The sequence below is a fragment of the Aphelocoma coerulescens genome, chromosome 2 (genome assembly GCF_041296385.1).
Source record: "Aphelocoma coerulescens isolate FSJ_1873_10779 chromosome 2, UR_Acoe_1.0, whole genome shotgun sequence".
In the NCBI taxonomy this organism is placed as follows: Eukaryota; Metazoa; Chordata; class Aves; order Passeriformes; family Corvidae; genus Aphelocoma; species Aphelocoma coerulescens.
The window spans coordinates 126,916,406-126,940,216 of NC_091015.1; the positions used below are offsets into that span (position 1 = coordinate 126,916,406).

General features: G+C 37.1%; 1 protein-coding gene across 4 annotated transcripts in view; it reads right to left on the minus strand.

Moving 5' to 3' along the window:
• PCMTD1 (protein-L-isoaspartate (D-aspartate) O-methyltransferase domain containing 1) overlaps nucleotides 1-23,811 on the minus strand; it is a 40,896-nt gene that overhangs the window by 13,407 nt on the left and 3,678 nt on the right. For 3 of the 4 annotated variants that reach the window (XM_069004729.1, XM_069004731.1, XM_069004730.1), the window contains exons 2-3: nucleotides 9,699-10,125; nucleotides 5,663-5,765 (exon numbers count right to left, since the gene is read on the minus strand). In XM_069004729.1, the coding sequence (XP_068860830.1) occupies nucleotides 5,663-5,765; nucleotides 9,699-10,005 (410 nt within the window). In that variant the 5' untranslated portion in view covers nucleotides 10,006-10,125. Of the gene's footprint in view, nucleotides 1-2,171; nucleotides 2,259-5,662; nucleotides 5,766-9,698; nucleotides 10,126-23,811 lie in introns of those variants that run through there. The other variant, XM_069004732.1, reaches the window with a different exon arrangement.

The window sequence follows — 23,811 nt, forward strand, 5'->3', positions numbered from 1 at the left end:
AAAGCTACACATCATTTAACCTAGAAAGGTGTGGCTTCTTTGTCCAGTTGCATTAAGAATACAACCTCAGAGCTTTTCCTGTATCAAACAAGAATGTCCTAAATCAGTAACCTTACTCCAAGCATTCCGAGAACTTAGTGTTTAAACACTAATGTATTCACTGAAAGAAGCTTTGAAGAAGTTTTCAAATCATTTAGTCAATTTTTCAGGTTTTAAAACTTTTCTTCTTTGAAAACAACAGATGAAGGTTAATACTCACATGGCTTTATGTGATATAACATGCCAAAAGAACATAAAACAGATTAATGAAATAGCTTTTGATTTCTATGACTCATTAGTCTCTCTCAAGTTACGTGACTGCAAAAATGCTCTAGAGCTAACACCAGTCAGATACAAAGGTAAACAATGTTTAAAGACTGTTAATTCTTTTCCTATGAAGTGGGGCAATATCAGGGCAAGATGGCAAGCTCTTTCCTATTCCTCTATCACCTTTTCTCTATTTCTTTCTCCACTGTTCACTGCATCTCTTTTAAGTATTTTTCCAAGCTCTTTGAACTAGTCTTTGGTTCCTCTATAAATGCATATTTATGTATTTCTAGCATGTTTTGCTGAAAAGTTACACATTTTTCACCTACTAGTTTTGTTGATACCTTTTGCATGTATACTAGAAATACCAGAAAACAAACAGATGAAAACATTACATCTTTGAAAAGTTCCCATTGTAGACTTCATTTTAAGTCCCTTGCATCCAATTATAACAGTAATAGCCAAAAGTGATGCTGGCAAAATTTCTAATCAGTAATGTTGCCTTGAACATTTTTTCAGCTTCCAGGCAATGCTGTAGGGATAGTGAGAAATCTCTCTGCCTCACTTGTATTTGACATTTCCATGTCTGACTAAAACTGTCTTGCTCCTTAGCTATCTTGTTCATAATTTGTGATATTCTCATCAGTTTCACTGAGTGGTTCAAAGCACATTATTCAATCATTCCTGAAAAAAAAGTCGAATACTGGTTCTTAAAAATACTTAGGACTAATGATACTCTTCCTTCAACACGGATTTACAAAATTTAACCTTAATAATGTAGCTTCACTACATTATATCTAAACTTTGGTAGTAAATTGAAAATACTACTGAAGGAATACTTTTTATCAATTCCACAGAGAATTTTAAGAAAAGTGAACGGGCATAGGGAAGCAAGAAAAAATTTTTGTCAGTTCAGTTTATTATCAAGGCCCTAACATACCCATGGAAAAAGTCTATAGAAAGATCTGTCTGTTAAAAAAAACTAGAAAAGCATTTTCTTTCTATTTTTACTGAAGCAGAAAATAGGCTGAAGAAGTCATATTTTCTACTGTGGATTTCTGTGAAACAACAGCTTTTATAGGAGCCACACACCAAGTATTGTCATCACTTGTTTTAATGTAAGAAAAATTTTAAGCACTATCAAACTTGTAGACATAAAAGATTTCCAAAGAAAGGCAGTGTCCATCATGGGATTTATTTCTAAAAGGTATTTTGTTTTTCTATGGGCAAGAATATATTTTTTTGTTACTATAAAATACTTGGAAAATGCAGGTTTAGTTCCTCCCCTGGTAAGAGGAGATTCAATTGTCTTTGGAGCCTTCTGGTTTACAAGGTAAAAGAATGAGAAGTAGTATTTCCCTCATATCCCTAAATAAAAAAAAGGGCTATGTGTCAAACCCCTATTTTCCTTCCCTTTTTTTTTAACACAATCTCTGGCATCAAAAACCCCACTACCTGTGTTGCTCTGATTAGATTAAATCTCAACAAGAACGAACTCACCACTAAAACAACATTATTTACGCTATCTGAAATTAAATTATCAGTAAGATTTAAACTGAGAAAGCCATCAGTAAGTTTTGGAGACAATCTGCTGCTCCTGCTTACATTTTTACTGCAATCACTAGCCAGTTGACCAGCAAGAAGGAGCTTTATTTTCCTTTGTGTGTACACCAGGGACTTGCCTTTCAAATCTACTTTAATTTAAAAAGTGAGCCTTTAGAGTCCATTTCAATGAAGAAAAATACTCTGATGGAAGATGTTCTTTACTGTTCTTCAATGCCAACACAATCTACTACAGGACTTCAGGAAGAAGTTTCACCCATAACAGTTATCCCAGAATTAGTACTAGGGTTCTTGTCACTTACCATTGAAGTGGTTTCTTTTGATCCTGAGAAGGGTTGGTGATTTTCTTTCACAGCAGGGACTTCACCCAGGTTTGGGTTTTGATAGGGTGCTAGAAGATGGGCAACCTAGCCTTGCCCTTTGGCTCTCTCTCCGAGCTGGATATTCTAGGTCTAGAAGTTGAATGGGAGCAGAAAAGACAACACATTCCCCTTCAATAAACAGGTGAAGCGGGGCCTGGTACTTGAACATACGTGTTTTAGATAGCGCCTTCTTAAGGAATGATTCTTTTCCCCTTAATTGGCATGCATTCTCTGAAGGTTTCAAGAATGAAAGAGAGCCTTACATACATTTCAGACTAAAAGAATTTTCTTTAGTCTATACCTAAATCTTTGTACCTCAACCATCATGACACTTTCAGATGTTTTCAAGAAAAAACTTCTCCCTTGCTTTTACTGGCAAACATATATCATCAAGTAAATCAAGGCACACTTTATCTTTCAGAATGCACAACTCCACCTCCATTTAGAGGAACACTGTTTTTATAGATTGGTGGGATATGGATACAGATACAAGTAATTACTGGAATTATTTGCCTTTCTAAAACAGGTATCTGAGAAGTCTTCTTCCAATAAACAGTTCCAGAAGCCAAAACTGAGATAAGACCAGCTACCACAGACAGACAACCCCCCCTTTAGTCTGAGAGAGTGTCTCAAATCCTTCTGGACATGCTAAATTTGTATTATATAGTGTCAGGTCTCTGGTGAAGTACCTTACCTGAATCATAGAAAAGCAAATTTTTAATTGTACTTCAACAACATTAGTACCAGGAATCAAAAAAGCAAGTTATAGTGTATCACACAGCACTGGAGCATTCCCCCATACAAACAGCATCAAAGCAATATTCTATCTTGTTTTATTAGGCAAGAACCTACCTAAACCATCATGACCCAGCTACACGCAAAAGTCAGATGTAAAACCAAGGGACTATTTGTCCAAGCAAAGGAACAAAGTTACAAAGTCTTTATTTACACTTTATCCATGCTGAAGCTCTCCAGGTACCTACCCATAAGTTTAAAGACGTGTTTTTTGATTCAAAAGCAGAATGTTTAGAACAGTCAGACCAGACTGTAGAACCTGATACACTAAAGACAGAATGCAGGGAAGTGGCAAAGCAAAGCTTTACTGAATTTCCCATTCACATAACTCCATTACTGCCAGGAACACACATTGTGGTCTCTGTGCTCCTTATGTCCTCTGGGTGCCTTGTTAGAGGCTGCTGGTCAAGTGAAAGTTATTTTTCATGCACACATTCACTGAGACAGTGACTTCATTCATACCAGTCTGCCATATAATCTGTTTTCAAACAGTGAGACCTCCTGCTCGGTACACACCAGTGTTCAGCAGCAGACAGATACTGCACACCTCTTCCCTGGATGGTCTTTCAGCCAAATACTGAGCTGACCAAAGCAGCAGTTAAGTTCAGATGCCACAGTCCCATAACTTTGGGTAAAAATCTTTCATTTATAAATGAAGATGCAGGAAAAAGTTACTGAAACAAGAATCAAAACCAGACTTACTGAGTCAGAGAACATTACTTTGAGAGTCTGCTTAAAATTCAGTATATTATATTAATACTTACAGTAAAAACAAATACAAAAGAACCCAACCACAGAAAAAAAACCACACATCATCTTCATTAACTACAGTAAAATACAGAACATTTACAAAGAAAGCAGTCAGCCAGAATCAGCTATGCAGACAACTTGGAAATTCCCCCCAAAACACAAAATCCAATCAGACAACCATTACTGTATCAGCTGCACTGCAGCTATTACAGGCAGATTTCTATCAAAAAGCACTTTCATAAAAGTATAATTTTTGTTATGCTGGTGAGAGTCTTATCTCTTTGAAACACAATATACATATAACACTAACATTTGCTTCTTACATTGTTTAACAGTTTTGTTTTGCGTGTCTCAAGTTCTTGCATGTTTTAAAGTGTAACCAACACCCCCAGTGTTCTGCTATTTGTTTACTAAACTATCCTAATCAAATTTTGCTTCAACAATGAGAAAACATTGCTACCCCAATCTCCTTTAAATTCTGTATATAAACCTATCACCTGGTTGGAAAGACCTTCCAAGCAAAACCAGCTTTTTTGTATGTCTTGTACAGACACCTACAGTAATGCACAAGTACAGGTATGTGCAGGAATTCACTGGCTAGCAGATACATCTAACTTAATAGAGCCATTAATGCAGTATTAGTAATGATCAAAAATGACCATATTTCACATTTTTAAGACTCAGAAATTGCATCATAAAGCTCCGCATTGAATTAATTTTTATTTGTTCTAGCTTGTGTTATAGATTAACCTCAGCCAACATAAATGCTTGTATTAAAATTAACACAATAGTAATGAAACATAGGCGTTTTCTCCTACATGATTTTATTTATTTTACTGGGTTAACACAGTACTAAAATAATCTAACCAGTATCAGAACTCCAAAACTGACTTTCAGACACAGGTATCTGTTACTTAGGAACATGAAGAGAAAGACTTGTGGTCAGACAGGCTCCTGAAGTTAGGGGTATGAAAAAAACTGGATTGAGCTTCAGCCAACAATCAAGAATGTGGCAGTTATAAAGCACATTACACAGGTAAAAAGATAGCAAGAATTTTCTTTACTGCCCACTAGGCAAGAAAGAGGTATAGAATGTGCAATTTTTTAGGCTACTCCTCCCAAGTCAAAAGCTTTTCTGCGTTTCCAGATGCTACCTTATAATCACTGTTGGAAAATTTATTGCCTGCAAGGAAAGAAGTCTTTACAAAGAATAGCCCTAGCCAGAACCTTGCTTTCCCTTCCACAGAGGCAGAGATGCCCAACACTCTTACAGGCCAACTTAAAATAATAAAAAATTGTTGAGTAGGTAGAAGCAATCAGATTCAAAGCCCTGTAACCCAGAGATACATCCAGAAGTACAAATGAGTAGTGTTACAAGCAGAGATGACTACTCTTAAATCCTTCTCTTCAGGGAGTAAACACAAGGACAATCAGAAAAATTTGTTCGCGTCCAGATCAACAGGGGTAGATTAGAAAAAACGTTAATACTGTAGAGAAAGATGATGCACAATTACATAATAAAAACTGACTTAATGGATAAAAATTGCTCTATACATGCAAAGACACCCACATATCATGGCACTCTCCTAAATGTATATATGCATGTACATGCACATACATATGTGTGCCCATGTATGTATACACATTGCCAAAATGCAGGGAAATCCATTTTACTAAGCACTGCACAGCAGAAATACTCCCATACTTCCAAAGAGTGTTTTCTTAAGCCTCAACTTACCTCATGAAGGAGAGCCACAAACTGGAAGTCTTAGGTTTTGGTTGTGTGATGCCATTCTTCTCCCCTCCCTAAGCTCATAAGCAATGACACACTGAGTTTAAAACCAGAAATGTTATTGCAAAGCAAGCTAGACAAATTAGATACTTACTTATCAAAGCTATCACTGTATTTTATGAAGCTCTCCAACTTTTCCTTGGCATATTCTACCACATCTGAATGAAGCTCTATTCCATGATTTATCCCGAAAGGTCCTGTAAATAAAAATAGCACGGTGTCTTTTGTGGTGTTTCTTTTCTAAGCACAGCAAAACTGAATGGAACAGCACTATACCGTGAAAACATTAAAAACACGTAAAACCGAAGTCTCCAAACACTGCTAGACAAAATTACTTTTTGCATCTGCATTACTGCTGCTTAAGAGGAAGGTAAAAGGCCAAAGGTTCCATAAAAGAACATGGACAGAACTACAGCAAAACGAATACAGAATGAATTTTCTTTGTAAGCATGCAGTAAATGTTGACTATGATGAAGTCAGTCTGAGCAAACTCTTTTTCAACACATTATTTACTTGGACTACAACAAATAAAAATTATAATTTAGTCTGTATTTTGTATTTAAATTTTGAAGCTTTCTTACGGCAAACTTTTAATCTTCTCACAATTTAGAGACTGAGGATTATATACTTTAGCCCTATATGCTCTTCTATTTTGCAGGTTGCAAAATCAGAAATTTGTTGCTGATTTAGTTATATATAATAGTTAATTTCCATCTAGAACAGTGAAACTGCCCACACATTATGTTCACTCATCACAATCCCATCACAGTTGCATTGCTTTCCTGTGATCAAACCAAAGTATAATTCCAAGTCATACTGTGTGCCAAAAGTTAATGCTATATTTCAGGAACAAGAAGAAATCATGAGACAGTATTATGAGGATTATCCACATCAGGAAGGAATCTGAATCAGACAGTCACATTTGCTGTGAGGATTCTAAATTTAACATGCACTCATAGCCCAGGGTCTTTAGTCATTGGAGCATAGAATTGGAAAAGGGAGAGGGAAGGGGAAGAAGAAAAGTAAACATCAATAAGATTAGACAAAACTTATTTTTATATCCTCTACTGCATTCTAAATCTTTCCTAAATATTTAGCTCCATGATGTTACTCCAGTGAAACAGAATTCAATTTGTCTTTTCTAGGACACAGATTAACAAAACAGACTAGGGTTAATAAGAGAGGTTGTGTTTTACTGCAAGAAAAATATAGCATATAGCTATGTACCATTAAGCTGATCAATAATTGCAACTCTTAACATAGTTTAGAACATTTCCTACTGGGTGAAATAAAACCAATCCACTAGGTTACCACCGGCAGTGCTCGTAAGACCTCACTGATTGCAGGCAAGAGGTAGCTATCATCCAAGAGATCTTCTTAGAACTTGTGAAAACATGTACCTCCTGCTGACATTTTTACTGTAAATTCATTTTATTATTGGTCACTTTAAGACAAGCATTGGAATAGGCAATTCCTTTCTAGCTGTTTAATATTCTCTTGTACCATAATAGGCTATGATGTTTCTAACAGCTCTACAGCATACAGCAGCATTCAAGGTATGTTTTCTTTACTTAAAAATTAATCAAAATTCCTTTAACCTCAAAGTAAATTCAAAATGCATGAACATCATCTGTCCAAAAATTCACATGTACATTCCTTCAAGCACCTAACTTTAAAAACAACTAAAACATCCTGCAAATTTCAGTTGCTCCAACATCTTGAAATTAAAACTATGAATGCAAAACACTACCACATCATTATATACCACAGTATCCATAATTTAAATGGAAAGATGAGAAATGTGTGCTCTTCTTTCACTGGGAATGTCACAGCTGGACATGTAAGCAGAGTCAGCTATTATAAAAATGTGAAACCAACTTCTCCACTGGCCTCTTTCAGCATAATGAGCTAGCATTTCCACCACCTAGCTGGAACTTCGTTTACATTTTAACAGTATCAGCAACAGTTAATTTAATCTCTGTGGATTGGTGTGGGGTCTTTTAAGCATGTTGCTATACTTAGAAATGATCGCTGATTTCAGATTATTTGATAATTTAACCAATGTGGCAGAAACATTGCTCACTACACTGTCAAATTGAAAGATACCCAACTACTGTCAAAACCCACATGATTCTGCTCCTCAGTGCAGTATATGCTGAAATTTGTTTGGAACAAACCTGACCTTTTAAAAATGAACATGGTTTATTTGTCAGAAAATTACATCTGTTTATTTTTCTGTGTTAAAGCAACTGTTCCCGATTTAAAACAAACACTGAAGTAGAATTATTATACGTAACTAATTTTATCAGAAGGAGTATAGTAAGAAAATAAAGGCACAAATTGCATTTACACCTTCCACGCCTCAGGCTAGAACTTAAAACACATTACAGCACTAAGACTTTGGTGACAGCATACATCACTCTGGAAACACGGAAAATCTACTTCTCTAAGTAGCTGGGCAGTTGCTACTCCAGGCTGCAGGAGCCCTGTTAGTGACTATCAGCACCTGAGCTGCCTTTTTGGGAACATCTGCAGGGTAACTGTGCTCCTCACAGGCTGTCAGCCAATCTCACCCCCTATAGAAGACCGGTCTTTTCCTGTTTTATTTCCTCAACTCTGCATATATTATTCTGAAGGACAGGAATTCTGCTTGATATGGAGAGGTCAAACCCAGGAGCATTCAACAGCCACTTGCAATTGGTTAAGTGCAATATAGACAATTACGGGCAATAAATGTAAATTTCTTTTTTTAACACAGTAGCTAAGAAAGAATAGTGACGTAACAAAGCTTTCCACAAAACAGAAATAAACAAGTACCATTAGTCACTACCCTGAAAAAACACTTCAGAGAAAAAAATGCTGCAATATTTACTAAGAGTTTTAATACCAAACTTAAAATATTACAATCTAAATTAAAATAACTACTCTCAATTAGGAACACTCCCAAATAGGGAAAAGCAACAGTCTAAGAGAGTAGATAGCTTTATCTTATTTTTACCTGTGAATGAACACAATTCCTGTTTCCACAACACAGTGGAATCTCTTGTATTTTTTAGTATTAACTAGAACAAAAGATACTGCAGATACCAACAAATGACGTTTGTTATGTACTATTAGCCATAATTTCTTCTTTCCAATAAATAAGAACTGATGACAAAAAGTAACGAAATTAATGGAAAAATAAAAAACCAACTCTTGACACCTTAGTTTTGTGCATAAATAAATATAAGCAAAATCTGTATATTACCTGTCAGCAAGTTTTCTGCAACCAAAGAAAAATGGCACGTAATGTGGTCAAAAAAACTGTATCTATGAAAACTACACTACATAATACAGCTGTAGTTATTTTAATGTGAAATTAATTTGTAAAAAAATTAGTTGTTGGTGTATGTGTTCTGTAATCTACATGTTTTGCAAAAGGAACTTTAATGCATTTTTCTCTCCAGGTTTTAAAATTTAATTTAGGCAACAATATTTAATTCCATCTTTTTTCATATAGGAAATGTATTTGAAAACAAGAAAAAACAGTGCTAGTGTGTTCAACTCTTTTGAAAACCTACAGATGCGATTAAAAAGTCTCATCAGTCTACATCCCAAAATTCTCCCACTAAAAAAATGATTAAATGTATTTCAAAATAACTGTTTGCATACTGATACAAATTTACTTTTCATTTAAATTTCTTCAAGAGAAATTAGCCTTTACAATTTAGATTTAGATTTTCCTTTCCATAAACTGAAGATCAAAACAGTAACCTACAGTAAGGGCACGAATAGAGTGCAAATGCAGATGAAAATTTTAGTCTTCAAAAATTGTTCCACTCTAACTTTCCCTTTTAAACAAAAATAAGGATTGTTTTCTTTCAAATGAGAATTTTAGACTACAGAATGCAGGAAGAATTGCCTCTTTCAAAACACCCCACGAAATGTCACCAAACTACAGCACCAGTGAACTGCTTGCAGATAACCAACAATATTTGAACAACACATCTCAAAGAGCCAGTCTTAAGTATGGTACTGTCATTGTTAAAGAAGTAAAAGTAAGGTTTTACAGGGCTTGCATAATCTTCTAAAATATGCAAACCCACCATATTTGAATAAAAACATTCAGGTTACCTAATATTAATAATTACCTAATATTAATCCCACCATTGTACTCAAGTATCCGGTTCCACTACCCAGATTTAGAAAAGACAATCCAGGCTGAAGTTTCAGTGCTTCCATGACTTCAGAATAAATGCAAGGTGCTGACAAGTGTATATTTCCATGCTTCCAGGCCAAGTCTTTATAAGCATTGTCCCTGTATCCTTCCAGATAATAATCACCACGATCAATCGCTCTGAAGGCTTGCTCCACACTCTCGGTGCGAATATACTGAGCTTCTTTCAAGTTATCAATTAAGTCATCGTTGTCTTCTCCAGCACTCACAGCTCCTCCCATGCTGAACTTCTATGGTAATTCAATTAGTTTGCAAAATACATTAGGAGGAGCGTTTTTCCAAAAGTGTATGTAGGTAATGGAGTCTCAGTTGTTTTTTCAGAAGGACATCACAAGTGAATCCTGCAAAACAGATATATTTACATAACTTGAGTTTCAAAAGGCAAAGAAATTAACAACTATTAGCAGGTGATGAAATATTGTTAGTACTGGGTAACTTTGTGAAGCAGAACTATGAGTCAGGACAGCTAGTATTTAATCAAAATTCTGCCCCTCACATTTTACCTCAAAGCTGAGGAACACCGGCTTAATACATTAACATGGGCTGTCTACATTCTGCAAACCCTTATGCTGAATTGCTTGCTAGACACTGCAAACACTGCAGGGCTAAGAACCCATAACCCATGTTACATATTTGAGGGGGCACAGATGGGACAGCAACTGCCTTTGGGCAAGCTCTAATCCCATCCTGAGAACTAAATGCCCAACAGCAGTTGGAGTATGTACCACCTTAGCTAATTTTGAAAGAATTTGGGTTTCTATGCTGTAAGATCACCCCATGGGGGGAAACAAAGTCCAGTAAGGGGTGATGGAGATGCTTTTCAGATGTTCACTTTTGAGCTGAAACAGAACACTAGTGCAGATACAATGGCACATTGCTCTGCTCTGGAATCAAAACAGGAAAGCCCACCAAGTAACTGAGCACCTCCTAACACCTGCCATATTCACTAGAGGAATAAAAATTCCTAAGTACCTAGAAGTTTTCAACAGCTTGCCAAGTCCTAAGTGTAATTCTACACAGCACATTGTGATAAGTCATATTAACTTCAAAATAAGTCCTTCAGATCTGTGTTTTATCTACAGTTACTTCATTATTAATTACTAAACTCAAAATCCAAATGTTAACATTTTTCATGTTGCATGAATTCCCAGTAAAATAGCAACAGAAGACTAGGAGACAGGAAAACAGGAAGTTTAATGCACCACTTCTAGGTGAATAGGGTACACAGTATCAAAATAACACATTGAAGGTTTTAGTTGTTGCTCAGTAGTGTTTACCCTAAGCCAAGGACTTTTCCATTTCCCACACTCTGCCAATGAGCAAGGCTGCACAAGGAGCCAGGAGAGAGCATGGCCAGAACAGCTGACCTGAACTGTCCAAAGGGATATTCCATCCCATAGGGTGTCATATAAACTGGGGGGAGTTTACTGGGGAGAGGGGTGGAATGTTCAGGGCTGCTAAAGCCCTGGTAAATCAGAGGTGAAACGATGACTGTTCACCATCCAGCTGTGTGTTTCCCTCTGAAGCAAAACCAATTCCCATTGACATTCAGGAACGGAAAGAGGTAAAGCGTCACCAGGTGCAATTATCCAGCAAAAACATCTTCCATTAAAGTAAAAAAATAGACTTCTGAACACCCTAGTGTTCCACAGCAGGATAAGTAGGCCTGTGTGTGTTCAACTGCACAGGAATTATTTCTTTCTACTTGTGAAAAAATTACAGGACAACTTAAGACAGAAAATATGAAACCTGAGAGAGACTTTTGTAAAGTGTAGTTTATAAAAATATTCCAGCCCTACTCATTTGTCTGCACTTGCATCACACCTCAAGGTCCAATTAATCAAATGATACTTCAGTTAAATAATCTACAGTGACTAATGCAATAGTTTTTGCCATCTTTCATACTAAAAAGTTCATTATTATAGTGAGATATACTTGGAAGTAATTTTAACTAAAAACACAAAGGTAAGAACTGAGTTTTCTGAAGACTAAATTCAACTACTACATTTGAGAAATGGGACTGCCGCTTCCAGCCCTTCCACCTCGCACCAGCAGATGGAGAACTCGGCTCGCCATCAGCACTGCGCCAGCAGATGTGCAGAGCCCACAGATAAGAAAACGTAAAGCTTTATTAGCATTTCCATCAACAAGTGTCTTCGCTACTTTCACATAATATTTACTTCCTGTAAATAACATTTTTCTAATTTTCAATACTCACAACACTGAAACAGAATTTTTTAGGTATTTGGTAATTTTGTATTCGTGGCATTACATGACAGCTCAAGTTACTGCAGTATCACAAGACTTTCTACTGATGACACCCACCAAGTGTCTCAACTTCAGTAATAGCTATCACACAAAATCTCAAAGCCAAGAACAGAAAAGGCGTGGTTGACACCGTGACATTGTGGGAAGTAGGGGAGACAAGAAATGGAGAGTCCCTCCTCTCAAAATGAGACACAGCAGAGCAGTGTAGCTATTTGGCAGTGCAGTTGAAGGTTACATCTCATTCTGGATATACTGCCCCTGTCTGAAGAAGGTGATATTAAGCAGATGACAGTGATGGTGTTTGCTTTTTAAGTATCTTGTTTAGGTTTGCTTTCATTAATCAACTGTAGTCCTCTACTCTGGACTCTACAGCTACAGGTAGGCAAAAATACTGGTCAAATGGAAAGTATTTTTTTCAAAAACAAAAATGCCCTAGGAAGTGAAAGAAATAGATCTTTTCATGAGAAGTGGCCTCTTGTGCTGCAGAGAAATACTTTTTGATAGTTCACTTTCCTGCAATGCTTTTATATTCGTAAGCTGTTGCTTATCAAAGTAAAACTACTACTAACAGAGATGATAGATATTTTAAACGCACAAAAGAAAACATCTCAGAAGCCATTTTAGCACACAGCTGGAGAAAAAGCGAAAGTTACTCAAATCTTCCTTGTGACAGTTGACCCAGGACCAAGATAAAAAGAAGAGCATACTATGATAAAACTTTCTACACAGCTGAATGCTCACCAAAAACATCCTGTGAAGCTCCCTGATATTAAAACTGAAAAACACGCAGTTCACAAAGAGCACAAGCAGCAGCATTCTGATGCCTATAAGAGGTGCAGCAATTTCACAAGACAGAGAAAGGTTTGACAAGATAACAAAATGCAGCTACTGCTTTTAGCCTCAGGAATCTTTGGAATACAGAAGCCAACAGAAATTACCGTTTAGGAGTTAACATTTCAATATAGTCTTGATAAAGTTCATTCACTTAGTAAAACCAACTACAGTTAAAACAATCTTCGTTTCTTGTTCCACACTACTCATGAATTTATTTTCAGAAGTTGGAACCCTATCTTGAAGTTTCTTATATTTAAAATAAAAATGAGATGGAAACACACTTTCCAATTTCCATAACAATCCACACAACTGTGTAACACCACCTCTGACCTGCTTCTGACCTACCTAGTAACCAATTTCAGTATTTCTGGGTGTTCTTTTGATTTTTTTTTTAATCATTTTCACATTAATTGAACACATTTTTTGGCTATGTGCCTAAGAAGTGACAACAATTTGAGTGCATTTTAATTCTTCACTATTTTATAAGATATGCAAAACTCTTAGCTGAGCAGTTAGTAACAAGGTAGAAGGTTTACCAAGATTTCCTTGCCAGCTTTTAAAGGGACACAAGTTTTGCACGTTTCAGAATTTCTACAAATATATTTGCACTTCAGGTTAATTCCCTGGGCCACTAAGGACTTGCACACTCTCTTAAATAGTTTAAATACTGTCCTAGCAAGGTATCCAGTTAATTTGCCAGAAAAAACCTCATCAACATTGCTATATCTGTATGATGTCAAATATCTAAAAAATGTGGTATCTTGTAATACTGACACAACCTGACTCCATATAGATAACCACTTAGAAATACAAGCTAATTGAGCCAACTAACTTGATCCTCACTTTGTTTCAAAGGATGGAAAATAGAAAATAAAATAATAAATTGAATCAGCCGTATTTGAAGTCTCCTCACAACTATTTTCACTAACACATCAGATTGGAGAAACATGACACTGAATCAGGAGTGTGATACATTACTTTAAACTCATAGAGAGAACACAATCTTGCTTGGTGAATGTTCCCTCTTACCTGTGAGAGGGAGAAAACAGCAATAAATTACTGAGCTGCACATTAATACTATGATTCAGCTGTTCAATATCCCCAAAAAGGAATGTTCTGTGACTGGCAATAGAAGGGAATTAGCCATGAATGCACACAAAGGACCTGAAACACTTCATTCAATTTAACAGTTTCAGTTTACTCATAGCAAAAACCAGCAACATTGCTCTGATCAGCAGAGATTTAAAGTTTCCCAGGCCACCAATCAAGCATCAGACTTATTTCTTTCTGTCCAGACTCAATTAATGACACCCCTGCAGCTGTTATGAACTCAAGATCATGCTGCACCTGTCCTCCCATCCAATGACTCCTATAACCACAGGACTCCATTTTCAGTTTAGTTTCCCTTTTTCTCCCAAGTATTGTAACAGCAACTCACACAAGGAAATTCAACCTCAAACTGCAGAGCTGAGCTTAAGAGTTCAACAGAAGCTTTAAAATAAACAGTATAATTGATTATGATATGAAAGGGAAAGAATAATTCTAATATTACCTTCACCCAGCAAAGACTGGAGAAAACCAAAATATGAAGTATGTGCTGGCAGTAACTGTAGTAGGTGACCACAAAAATAAGAATAAAATGTGGAACACAGAGGTATTTTGGAATGAAATCTTCACAAACAATTAAAACAAAAATTGTACCTACACCTTGCTGCTAAACTGATACTAAAGGCAGTAAAAAGTCTAAAACCAACTACTGGAACTGCCTTCTCATCCACAGCTATTTGTTTTGTCACTCCTAACAGCTATGAAAGAAGAAAACCTGTTGTTTTTAGGATATATGATCCTACTTGGTGCATTAAGGAAAACTCTGTTGAGAACACTGCACATTTTTGAGGTCTATAGTCTAGACTAATCTTACTTAAAAGCATTCACTCCCAACCTACTGTTAAGTGGGTCACTTCAAGAAGCTCTTCAAGTTAAACAGAAAGAAGTACAAAACCAAGTAGAGTTAGCTCTCCAATGCAGTGCACTCCACAAAGCATGCTTCGAGGTTCTCTGCAATACAGCAATGGAACAAAGAACAGACCACAGGATTAGCGTTAAGTCAAATGAATGTAAACAGCTACAACTACTGACTTAGCCTGAATTGCACTGACCTACTTGGGCAGAAAATGTTTGTCAAGTCTGATGTAAGCTTAAGCCCTGACCTTCCTGTTTGAGCTTTCAACAGCTGTTTATACAAGATTCTGGGTATGCGCCTGCTCTCACTCTTCCTCCACCTCCAGTCACCTGAACACACTGAACAGCAGACATGGTACTGCATTTCTCTCCGAAGAGGTACTGAAACTTCTGGAACTCCACAAATGTATGATCAGTGACAAGCATATAAGCATATGATCAAATGAATTTAACCTTGGTAGATGCCCAAGGGCATAATTTTGGACTAACTTGATGAGTAGCTACTGAACTTTTTTTTTTTAAATTGAGAAAGTTCACATGAACTTGAATAAAAAAAATAATACAACATCGAATTTTGTTAGTTGCTTTTGTGTTTGATTGTTTTTCTCTCTTCTTTGAACTAGGATACATTCCTTTCTTGATCTGGGCTTTCTCTTGTACTTAATTTGTTTTTCTCATCTGAAATTCTACCTACCCCCTTCACACCATACCAAGGACTGAATGCTGAAAGGAACATTTTTCTATACATCAGTTCTGTATGCCAGACCTGTTCTCAGATATGTTGATAAAGACTTGAAAATTCGTTACCTTTTATTACAAAGCAAAACAAACAATCCTACATACTTCCTGGACTGAAATTTTAATGTGCAGCTAACCCCACATCCTGACTGAGCTCTCCTAATTGCTTAAAATCTGAGCAACCAAAAAACTTTTGCAAAGCTGAGCCTCTTAAGCTTCAGGAGCAGTTTCTTCTTCAAACATAGACTCATTAATTGCTATAGGCAAACTGGTGATTACATCTCAACAGGTTATATGTATACCTTCATGACTGAATGAACACTAGCTCTGCCCTGATTCTGTGTCTGTATAGTGTACCATCAATTGCAGACTTCAAAATAATTAATATTCCTTCTCTACCCACACCAGTCCAAAACATTTACTGTTGCTTAGTTGTTAAGACAATGCATAAAATACTCTCATCTCTGGGGAGCCTAAGATGACTTAGTGACCTTTCAAAGTTCCATTACAGATCTCCTAAGCAAAGGATATCAGTTTAACCTAACATCTAACATGCAGAAGATCCCCTATCCTTCCTCTGATACCAGTGTCCATGCAGAAGCTGGCAGTCCTCTTCTAGCACGTTTTGTAAAGGTCTCAGCTCCTGAGAGGTGTGCCTACAGCTCTGTCCATTCCCAGGCCACAACTATTTTTAGTTTGCCCAGCATAAACTAGCCAAAGAGCTTTATCACAGACTGGTTGGGAGAAAGGGGAAAGATGAAAAGCTTCTCTCAAGGGCCTAACAGACCCATGAGACAGGAGGTACCAGGTAACAGTGGTTTGTTCACTGCCTAAAATATCAGGAGTTCACAAGGGATATGAATCAATCTTGTTTAATACATACAGATGTCTGATATTTACTGAGTCTCATGCACCTGTTTTGCAGATCAGAAACTGATGTCTGTGCACACATTTCACAAATTAGTGGGCTACAGAGTGACCAGGCTGCAAAACTCATTGCCACAATACACAGCTTTGTAGAAGAATATTTAAAAGAGAGCAGGTTCATATAAGCCATAACAGGCAAATGCTAAGCATTAGGAGAGCTGTAGAGTGATGTGTAAAATGAACTAGTTCTGGTATATCTAATTTTGTTAAGCCTGAAAAGGCAAAAGGCATTAAAGTGACACAAACATTTCTGCAAATTTTAATATTATTGTGATCACTTTCCATCTAAGACACCTTGATATATATATATATATATATAAAGAACAATTGAAATACTCAACATGTTTAAAACCAAACTTGTTTTTCTTCATGAAAGAAAATGGTTAATAATTTAGTTTGGGTGACCAGAACATAACAAACCAAAGTAAAATGATGCTCCTTTACTTTTGAGTATCACCTTCACAGAGTCACCAGTAACAACTGGGGGATGGGGAGGAAGAATCTTTTTTTATAATTAAATACAAAGTAGGTTTTGTACAAGAACTGAAACATATTTTTCTAACCTTTCACCACAGAAGTTATAGTTCTCAAGCAGATCGAGTCACACTTCATATAACTCTGACTAGGCAAAATGTGGCCCATGACAAAATTTTCACTATTTCAGCCAGTACTAAAGTTCAAAAACTTATTGCACATAAACATTTCAAGCTATTTAAATAACTCACTTCCAGCAGCAACAGAACAACATACGCCTGTTGCCTTTAGCAAAAGAAAATAGAAATGAGGTCAAGTGTAAAAATAGAAGATAGTTACATTCCTGACACTTGAAACCTCATCTTGGAGCTATGCATTTACTTCAGTCTCTACAAAAAAAAATCCCAGGTCAAATTAAAAAACAAAAATATCAATCAACTTTACCACTAAAACTTTTTGGTTTCTCATCTTTGGAAATATATCTAAAAGCATCAAAATAGCTTGCAATAATCACAGCATAAATAATTTAAATACTGTATTATCATGATGTTTTCTTTCACAGCCTGAGAATCTCAACTTTTATTTATTATGCAGCCTCTTCTTATACGATACTAAATAAATACAGTTTAAGGAAAGAATAAATCCTGACGCTTCTTTGCTTGATTCTTAAAACAGTACAGTGAAATACAACAATATGTTTTGAGAAGTTATTTTATTACTTAGTCCTGTAATTCTCAAGAGGGAAGAATGAGTAAAACCTACTCCTGTTTCCTGCTTCTCTTCCTCAGAACCATGACACAAAATTCTTTCACAGATGCAATCTTCCAGAAGCATCACACTGGAATCACTATTTTTTTCAAATGTAACTTGTTTACTACCACTTGCACACTGAGTTACTTTTATCTTGTCAAAGAAAGCAAAGGATATCTACCTCACTTTCTTCTTTTTAATCCCCAAATCCTGCATATCCAAAAGCTTTAGACTTTAAGGATTCAGATCATAATTTTTCTCAGTCTCCACACATACCATAAATCCATGTGTTCAGCACAACCTAAAATGATGTGACTTTGTCCATAAATCTCTCTAACTTAAGATTTTCAATGCTTACTTTATATAAATGAGAGATCAACTCTCCTTTCATGGTTCTAACCAAAAGAGGTGATTTATCAAAACTTTCAAAACATACAAATCAAGTACAAACTAAATCCAGAAAAAAATTTTAACAAAATGTCTCTAGTCATCCAGGAAAATAAAAATCAACACTTAAGTTTACAATGTAAAAGGCTACAGCATTAATACCGTTATCAAAATGTTTCACAAAGCTTCATGCAAATATTTTATTATTCTCCCTACTCTGAGGTAATGTTTCAAAGTATTGCTTTTGCAATGGTATCACTTTAATTTACACCTCTGTGGTCAGTCAGTACCTTCTACCTTAAATTTTCCACAGGGCTTGCAAATGATTAAACAGATGATTTGCCTGCACATATCAAAGTTAACCTCGTTGGGTTATGTGATAGAAAGCTGTTCTGCACAGAGAGGAGCAGGGATGCACTTACAAATGGGGGAAACACAAGTGAATACGCTGACCCGGGCTACCATCAGCTCTCTCCACACTCCCACCACCACCATGCCTCTTGCAGGGCTACAAAAGTTCCCACGGAGTTCAGAGGAAAGGGACTTTGGGATGGCACAAGTCCTGTGAGGGGATGGAAGTCCTTAGGGGAGGAACCAGAGGTGAGGAAAGGGAAAAATCACAGTGTCTTGAGGAGAAACAAACATGGAAAAGCCAGGGCTATGATGACAAGAGGGACAGGTCACCTGTGAGCAGGCTGTAGGTGAGTATGTGCGTCCAGCTGTGCTCTGCCTATCTTGTCAGACTGTTAATCTCCTTTTACAACTCTCTCTTGGGCCTCTCTTTGGTGTCCATCAGTATCTATAGGACACGGAGTCAGACCACGAGTCACAGGGGCCAGTGGGTCTGTGGTGCCAGCAAAGCAGGGCATGAGCTCCTGCAGGTCTGGGTGTAACCACACGGAGTACCAAGCTGGACTGGCCAGCAAACCAGCAGAGTGGCCTTGGAACTGGGATGGGAAGAGAGGCAGCTGAAGGACGCGGCTGCTGGAGGAACAAAGAGGGGTCCAAGGTGAGCTGCTGGAGAATCTGTGGTGTTTGGGACTGGCAGATGAGCATGTGCATGTGTGTAAGAGGCAATGTGGCACAAATGGATGGAAGAGCTCCAGGGCACAACAAGTGCCTAAACCCAGTAACTGGAAAGATTTGTAATATATACACACACACACGTGTTTGCAGACATTCAGCTTGGCCATCCAGAAAAGGTAACAGAATGAGGTCATTGGTGATGTTTGTGCTTGCATTAATGCCATCTCCTGTGTTGGTGTGGTGGCAAATTATGTATGTACACACTGAATACATTTGTTTGTTTGCTACTGAGAATACATGCTTAGCCTCACAACTCACTGGATCTGAGGCCATGGACACCTAAACTAAAAACTGGAAATACCTGAACAAAACTGCTTATAGGCCTTCTTTAAAAGCAAAAACCAAAACACATAAGCACACTTTTAACTTGAAAATGCTTCTGAATTATTGTTTTTCTTTGTCTTCAGGTATGAATTAAGTACTACTGTAAATGTGACTCCAAAGTTATAATTTACTTACAGTACCAACAACAGCAGATGTCGTCTGGAAGGGATTTGGAGCATTTGTGAAAGCTCCAGTAACCATTTCAAAATATTCATGCAAATACTTCAGCAAGAAATGGAAGTTGAGAACCTTTTATCATTGCCTATATAGCAGCTGTGCACTTGCACAGCTCAAGTTAATCATCACTCCCACAATTTTACTGTATCAGGTTTTTTGCAGTCATATAAAGCACATGGTTTTCACCTGGTAGAACTGTAGTTTACAGATATAACACAAGAGGCTGCTACACTCACACAACCTGATGTAGTTATATCATGGACAACTCCAGTTTATCCAGAGCATGCCAGAATGGAGAAGTCAAATTTTACACTGACTTTTTCTGACAACTGAATTACTTCAGAAAACATCACAGAATCTCAGGAAACTTGGCAGTAATGAGTCTTAGTCATGATGAATGCATAATTAACTGAAGCAAATAATGAGAGACTAAGGCCTATGGGATTTTATAATACTGCAGATGTCAGCTCAGCAGAAGTCAAAAACTCAGCAACTCGACTTTTCTTTGTCCTTCCAGTTTCACTGACCTTCTGACCGCAATAATGCCAAATTTAGAGTTTCTTGAAGGAAGAACACAGCAAAGCTTAACAAACTGGACTACACTGAATGGAAAGAAAACCACAGTTCATTCCCAAAACCATAAAGGGGACAGTTTTGTGAATAAAGAGCAGGATCACATGCCCCAGCAGAAGAATAGCCAGCAAAACCCCATCCACCAGAAACCAACAAGAACTTCAAGAGTAGACAAGAACTTCATGAGCGTCAGGCAAAGATTTTCAAATGAAAATTAAATTCTGTAATGGCAATCTGATGTCCCAGTAGAAATACAGCATTCCTGATTACTTGAAGTTATTAGTACTACAGAAATATTAACCATTTGTCAAAATTAAGCATCTCCTTTAGAGAACTTTGGAGTTCATTCCTTCAGCAAAGCTGACTTGCATTCATTTCAGACACACCTATCAAAAAACAAAAACTGTTCTGCAAATATGATTACGAGGATAGTGGTTCCCACAATCATCTCTTTAAGTCTGATATACAGACCATGATACAGTACAGTCATCCTGACTGGGTTGAGTAGTATTACTTGGCTTTTTCTTTTATATGTCAAGAAAACCACATGCTAATTTCCAAATAGCTGCTAAAAACATTTGCTACAGAAATAATAAAATCTCAAAATAGTAACCACTTCTCATTTTCTGCCAACCACATGGTCCTAATTCCTCTTTCAATGTTAAAACAACCATTTATAGGAATCAAGCCTTTCATTCGGGACAGGGATGCCACAGGCATATCAATTACTGACTGTGATTCACTAGCTGACTATTACTATAAACAATTCCAATTACTATCACTTCACTTAAAAAAAGCCACACATTGCAGAAATCTCCTTTTGGAGAAGAAGATTTGTCTTTCTAAAATATGAACAAATAATTAAGATATGTCATCTCTGAGATGATCGCTTTAAAATCTAGTTCCCTTTCACTCCTGAAGAGAACTCATAACAAATTCTATTTGCTTTGCTTGAAGGATGGTACCAATACAAGCTTTTAATAGTTACATTCCTTTCATGTCTACAATATTACTGCATACTTCGTTTCACTACATCTTAAACTAGTATTTTAGAACAACTCTGATTTGACTCTAACTCTTACCACTAAATCTAAAAAGACATTTGTAGACATCAGCTGGAAGAAAAATCTTCCCAGTGACAGATGCCTCCTGGAGGAACATTATCCAGTATTACAAAGTTGTCACTATTCATCCTGAAAATAGTTTTCAAGATTGCTTAATTTGCTATTAGAAATATGCACCTATCACTTAAGACTTTAACAAGACAATTGTTAAAAAAAAAGGAAGAAATAATTATGATTACTGACAGCTTTAGTAAGACTTATCTATTTAGAAATCATGCAAAGAAAAGGTTTTGTAATAAAAACAGCAAGCTTCTGGTACTTGCGACGTGACTCAAGTGCTCAAACACAGACCTCTAGTGCTATTTTAGGTGCACATGCTAACTATTGGCTACTTGGCCTGTGCTACAGCAACAATTAGTGCTAAAAAACAAAACAGAAAACTCTTCTGCCCACATCCTGTCTTTGCTTGTCAGCAAGTAAGTCAGAGGAGCTGCTCCTTCTGTGTGCTTTAAGACCGCTTTGAAAGGAACCTAACAGCTGGAACTGGAAAAGCAACCAGATAAAAGGCATCATTGGACAAAAGAGACCAGAAGAGCAAACCTGGAGACAGTGACTTGTAACCAGTCTGTCATCACCAGGTTCTAAAAACATTCAGAACAGAGATCTTGTTTACAGTCTCCACACTGCCCCAGAACTGGCTGGTTGTCCACGTGCTCTTTGTGCAAGTGTGTCTCTAAACACACACCATCTCCAGTAAAACACGCATGTCAGCATCCAAGACAAGGGCTCTCTTCCCTAACCGCTCAGCTACGTCTGCTTCAGAATTATCCTGTCTGACATCTGGGCGTTTTTTTTATACTTCAAATAATGTAGACCTTCAGTAAATCCTCTCATATATAACAGCATACTAACAACTCAGATGCCCTACAGCACCTCCATATAAATGTCTTTCATTCAGGATTCAGAACATCGCATGTTGCTATCAAACCGCTTGATCTAAGCCTGTTACCTTTTAAACCTGATTTTAACGTTTTGTTGTCAAATTCTGAATTGTTTCCTCAAACAAGTTTTTCAACATTAATTCCAACTGTACTCTTTTACACCCTAGAAACACAGCAAATCCAACTTTGTTTTGCAACTGTACACTCAGCAAATACTACTTTGAGAAAAATCAAGTAAAATGCAGTACTTGAGAGGCATTCCAAACCTCCCCTGTTATGTCACCTTAACAACACTCCCAGTATCTCAAATCTCCAATTGCATGCAACTCATAGAGCTCAATAGTCTGCACTTGGAAGATCTTTACACCCTTTCTTCACTAAACATTACACAAAACAAAGCCAGAACTCCAAAATTAGCCTTCATTAAATACATTTTCTAAGCAGCAGGCTCCAGTATTTTTCTGCCACAAGACAGCCCCTCTACAAAGAGGAGTTCTGCAGTCATTCCCCACTCTAGAACTCCACCACATGAGAATACACCCGAATCTGTAGCCTTTGAGTTCCCATGGTGACTCCTGATGTCATGCCTATACTCCTTCAGGACTGTGGAGTTTTGAGGTTTTGTCTGTTTTTGTTTAAGTGCTCTGTAATGACCTCTAAACCAGTGTCTTTTCCCCACAATAAAGGACAATTTAAATTTTTGTACTTCAATTTAAAGGACTGATAAAATTTAGTGAGAAATATGTCACGTACCAATTGTATTCACAACGTACAAGTGACAAAGACCCTGCAGTCATTCTCAAGATCAGTGTCCAATCCTACAGCTTCCAATCCTTTTTCCTTTCCAAAATTAAGTTTCTTTGGACTAACTGCCATTTTTAAAGACATCTTTGCTTATGGTTTACTTTTACTTCTTACTTTCAACAAGCTTCTGATCAGAGTAGATTCAGCAAGAATGCACACAACATACGTTCCATCAGTATTCCAAGCTCCTTCAGGTTAGTTAACATCACTGTCAACTTTGCAACACTATTCTAAAACACGAAGTAGGCGTGACATACCAGGACAAAAAGGACAGAGGACCAACACCACTCTTCTAAATGCCAGCCAGCTATCTTTCAGTTCTGCAAAAAAATATATTCAGCATCCTAAGCTCCTATAAATTCTATCCTTTCTTCAAGGACCGAAAGTCCAGCTCAAATTTCTTAACACAGCAGTAGAAACTGCTTTAACAGCTTGCACGAAGGAGGCCTGAAGGCTTTCATTAACATCCAGTGCACACAAACAGGTCCCAAAGGAATTGGAGCACAGTAGTTATTTCCTGATGCTCTCATGTAATTATACCCATAATATTTAATATAAACTACTAGACTTTAGTCCCTATAACTCCATAAATGATGGAGTGGAACAGCATGATCACCCTTCTGCAAAGCAGATACAGTAAAAGAATTCTCCATCCGAAAAACCCACACTTGTTGGTTGGAGAGGATGAAGCATGCAGATCCACTTCTGACCCTACCAG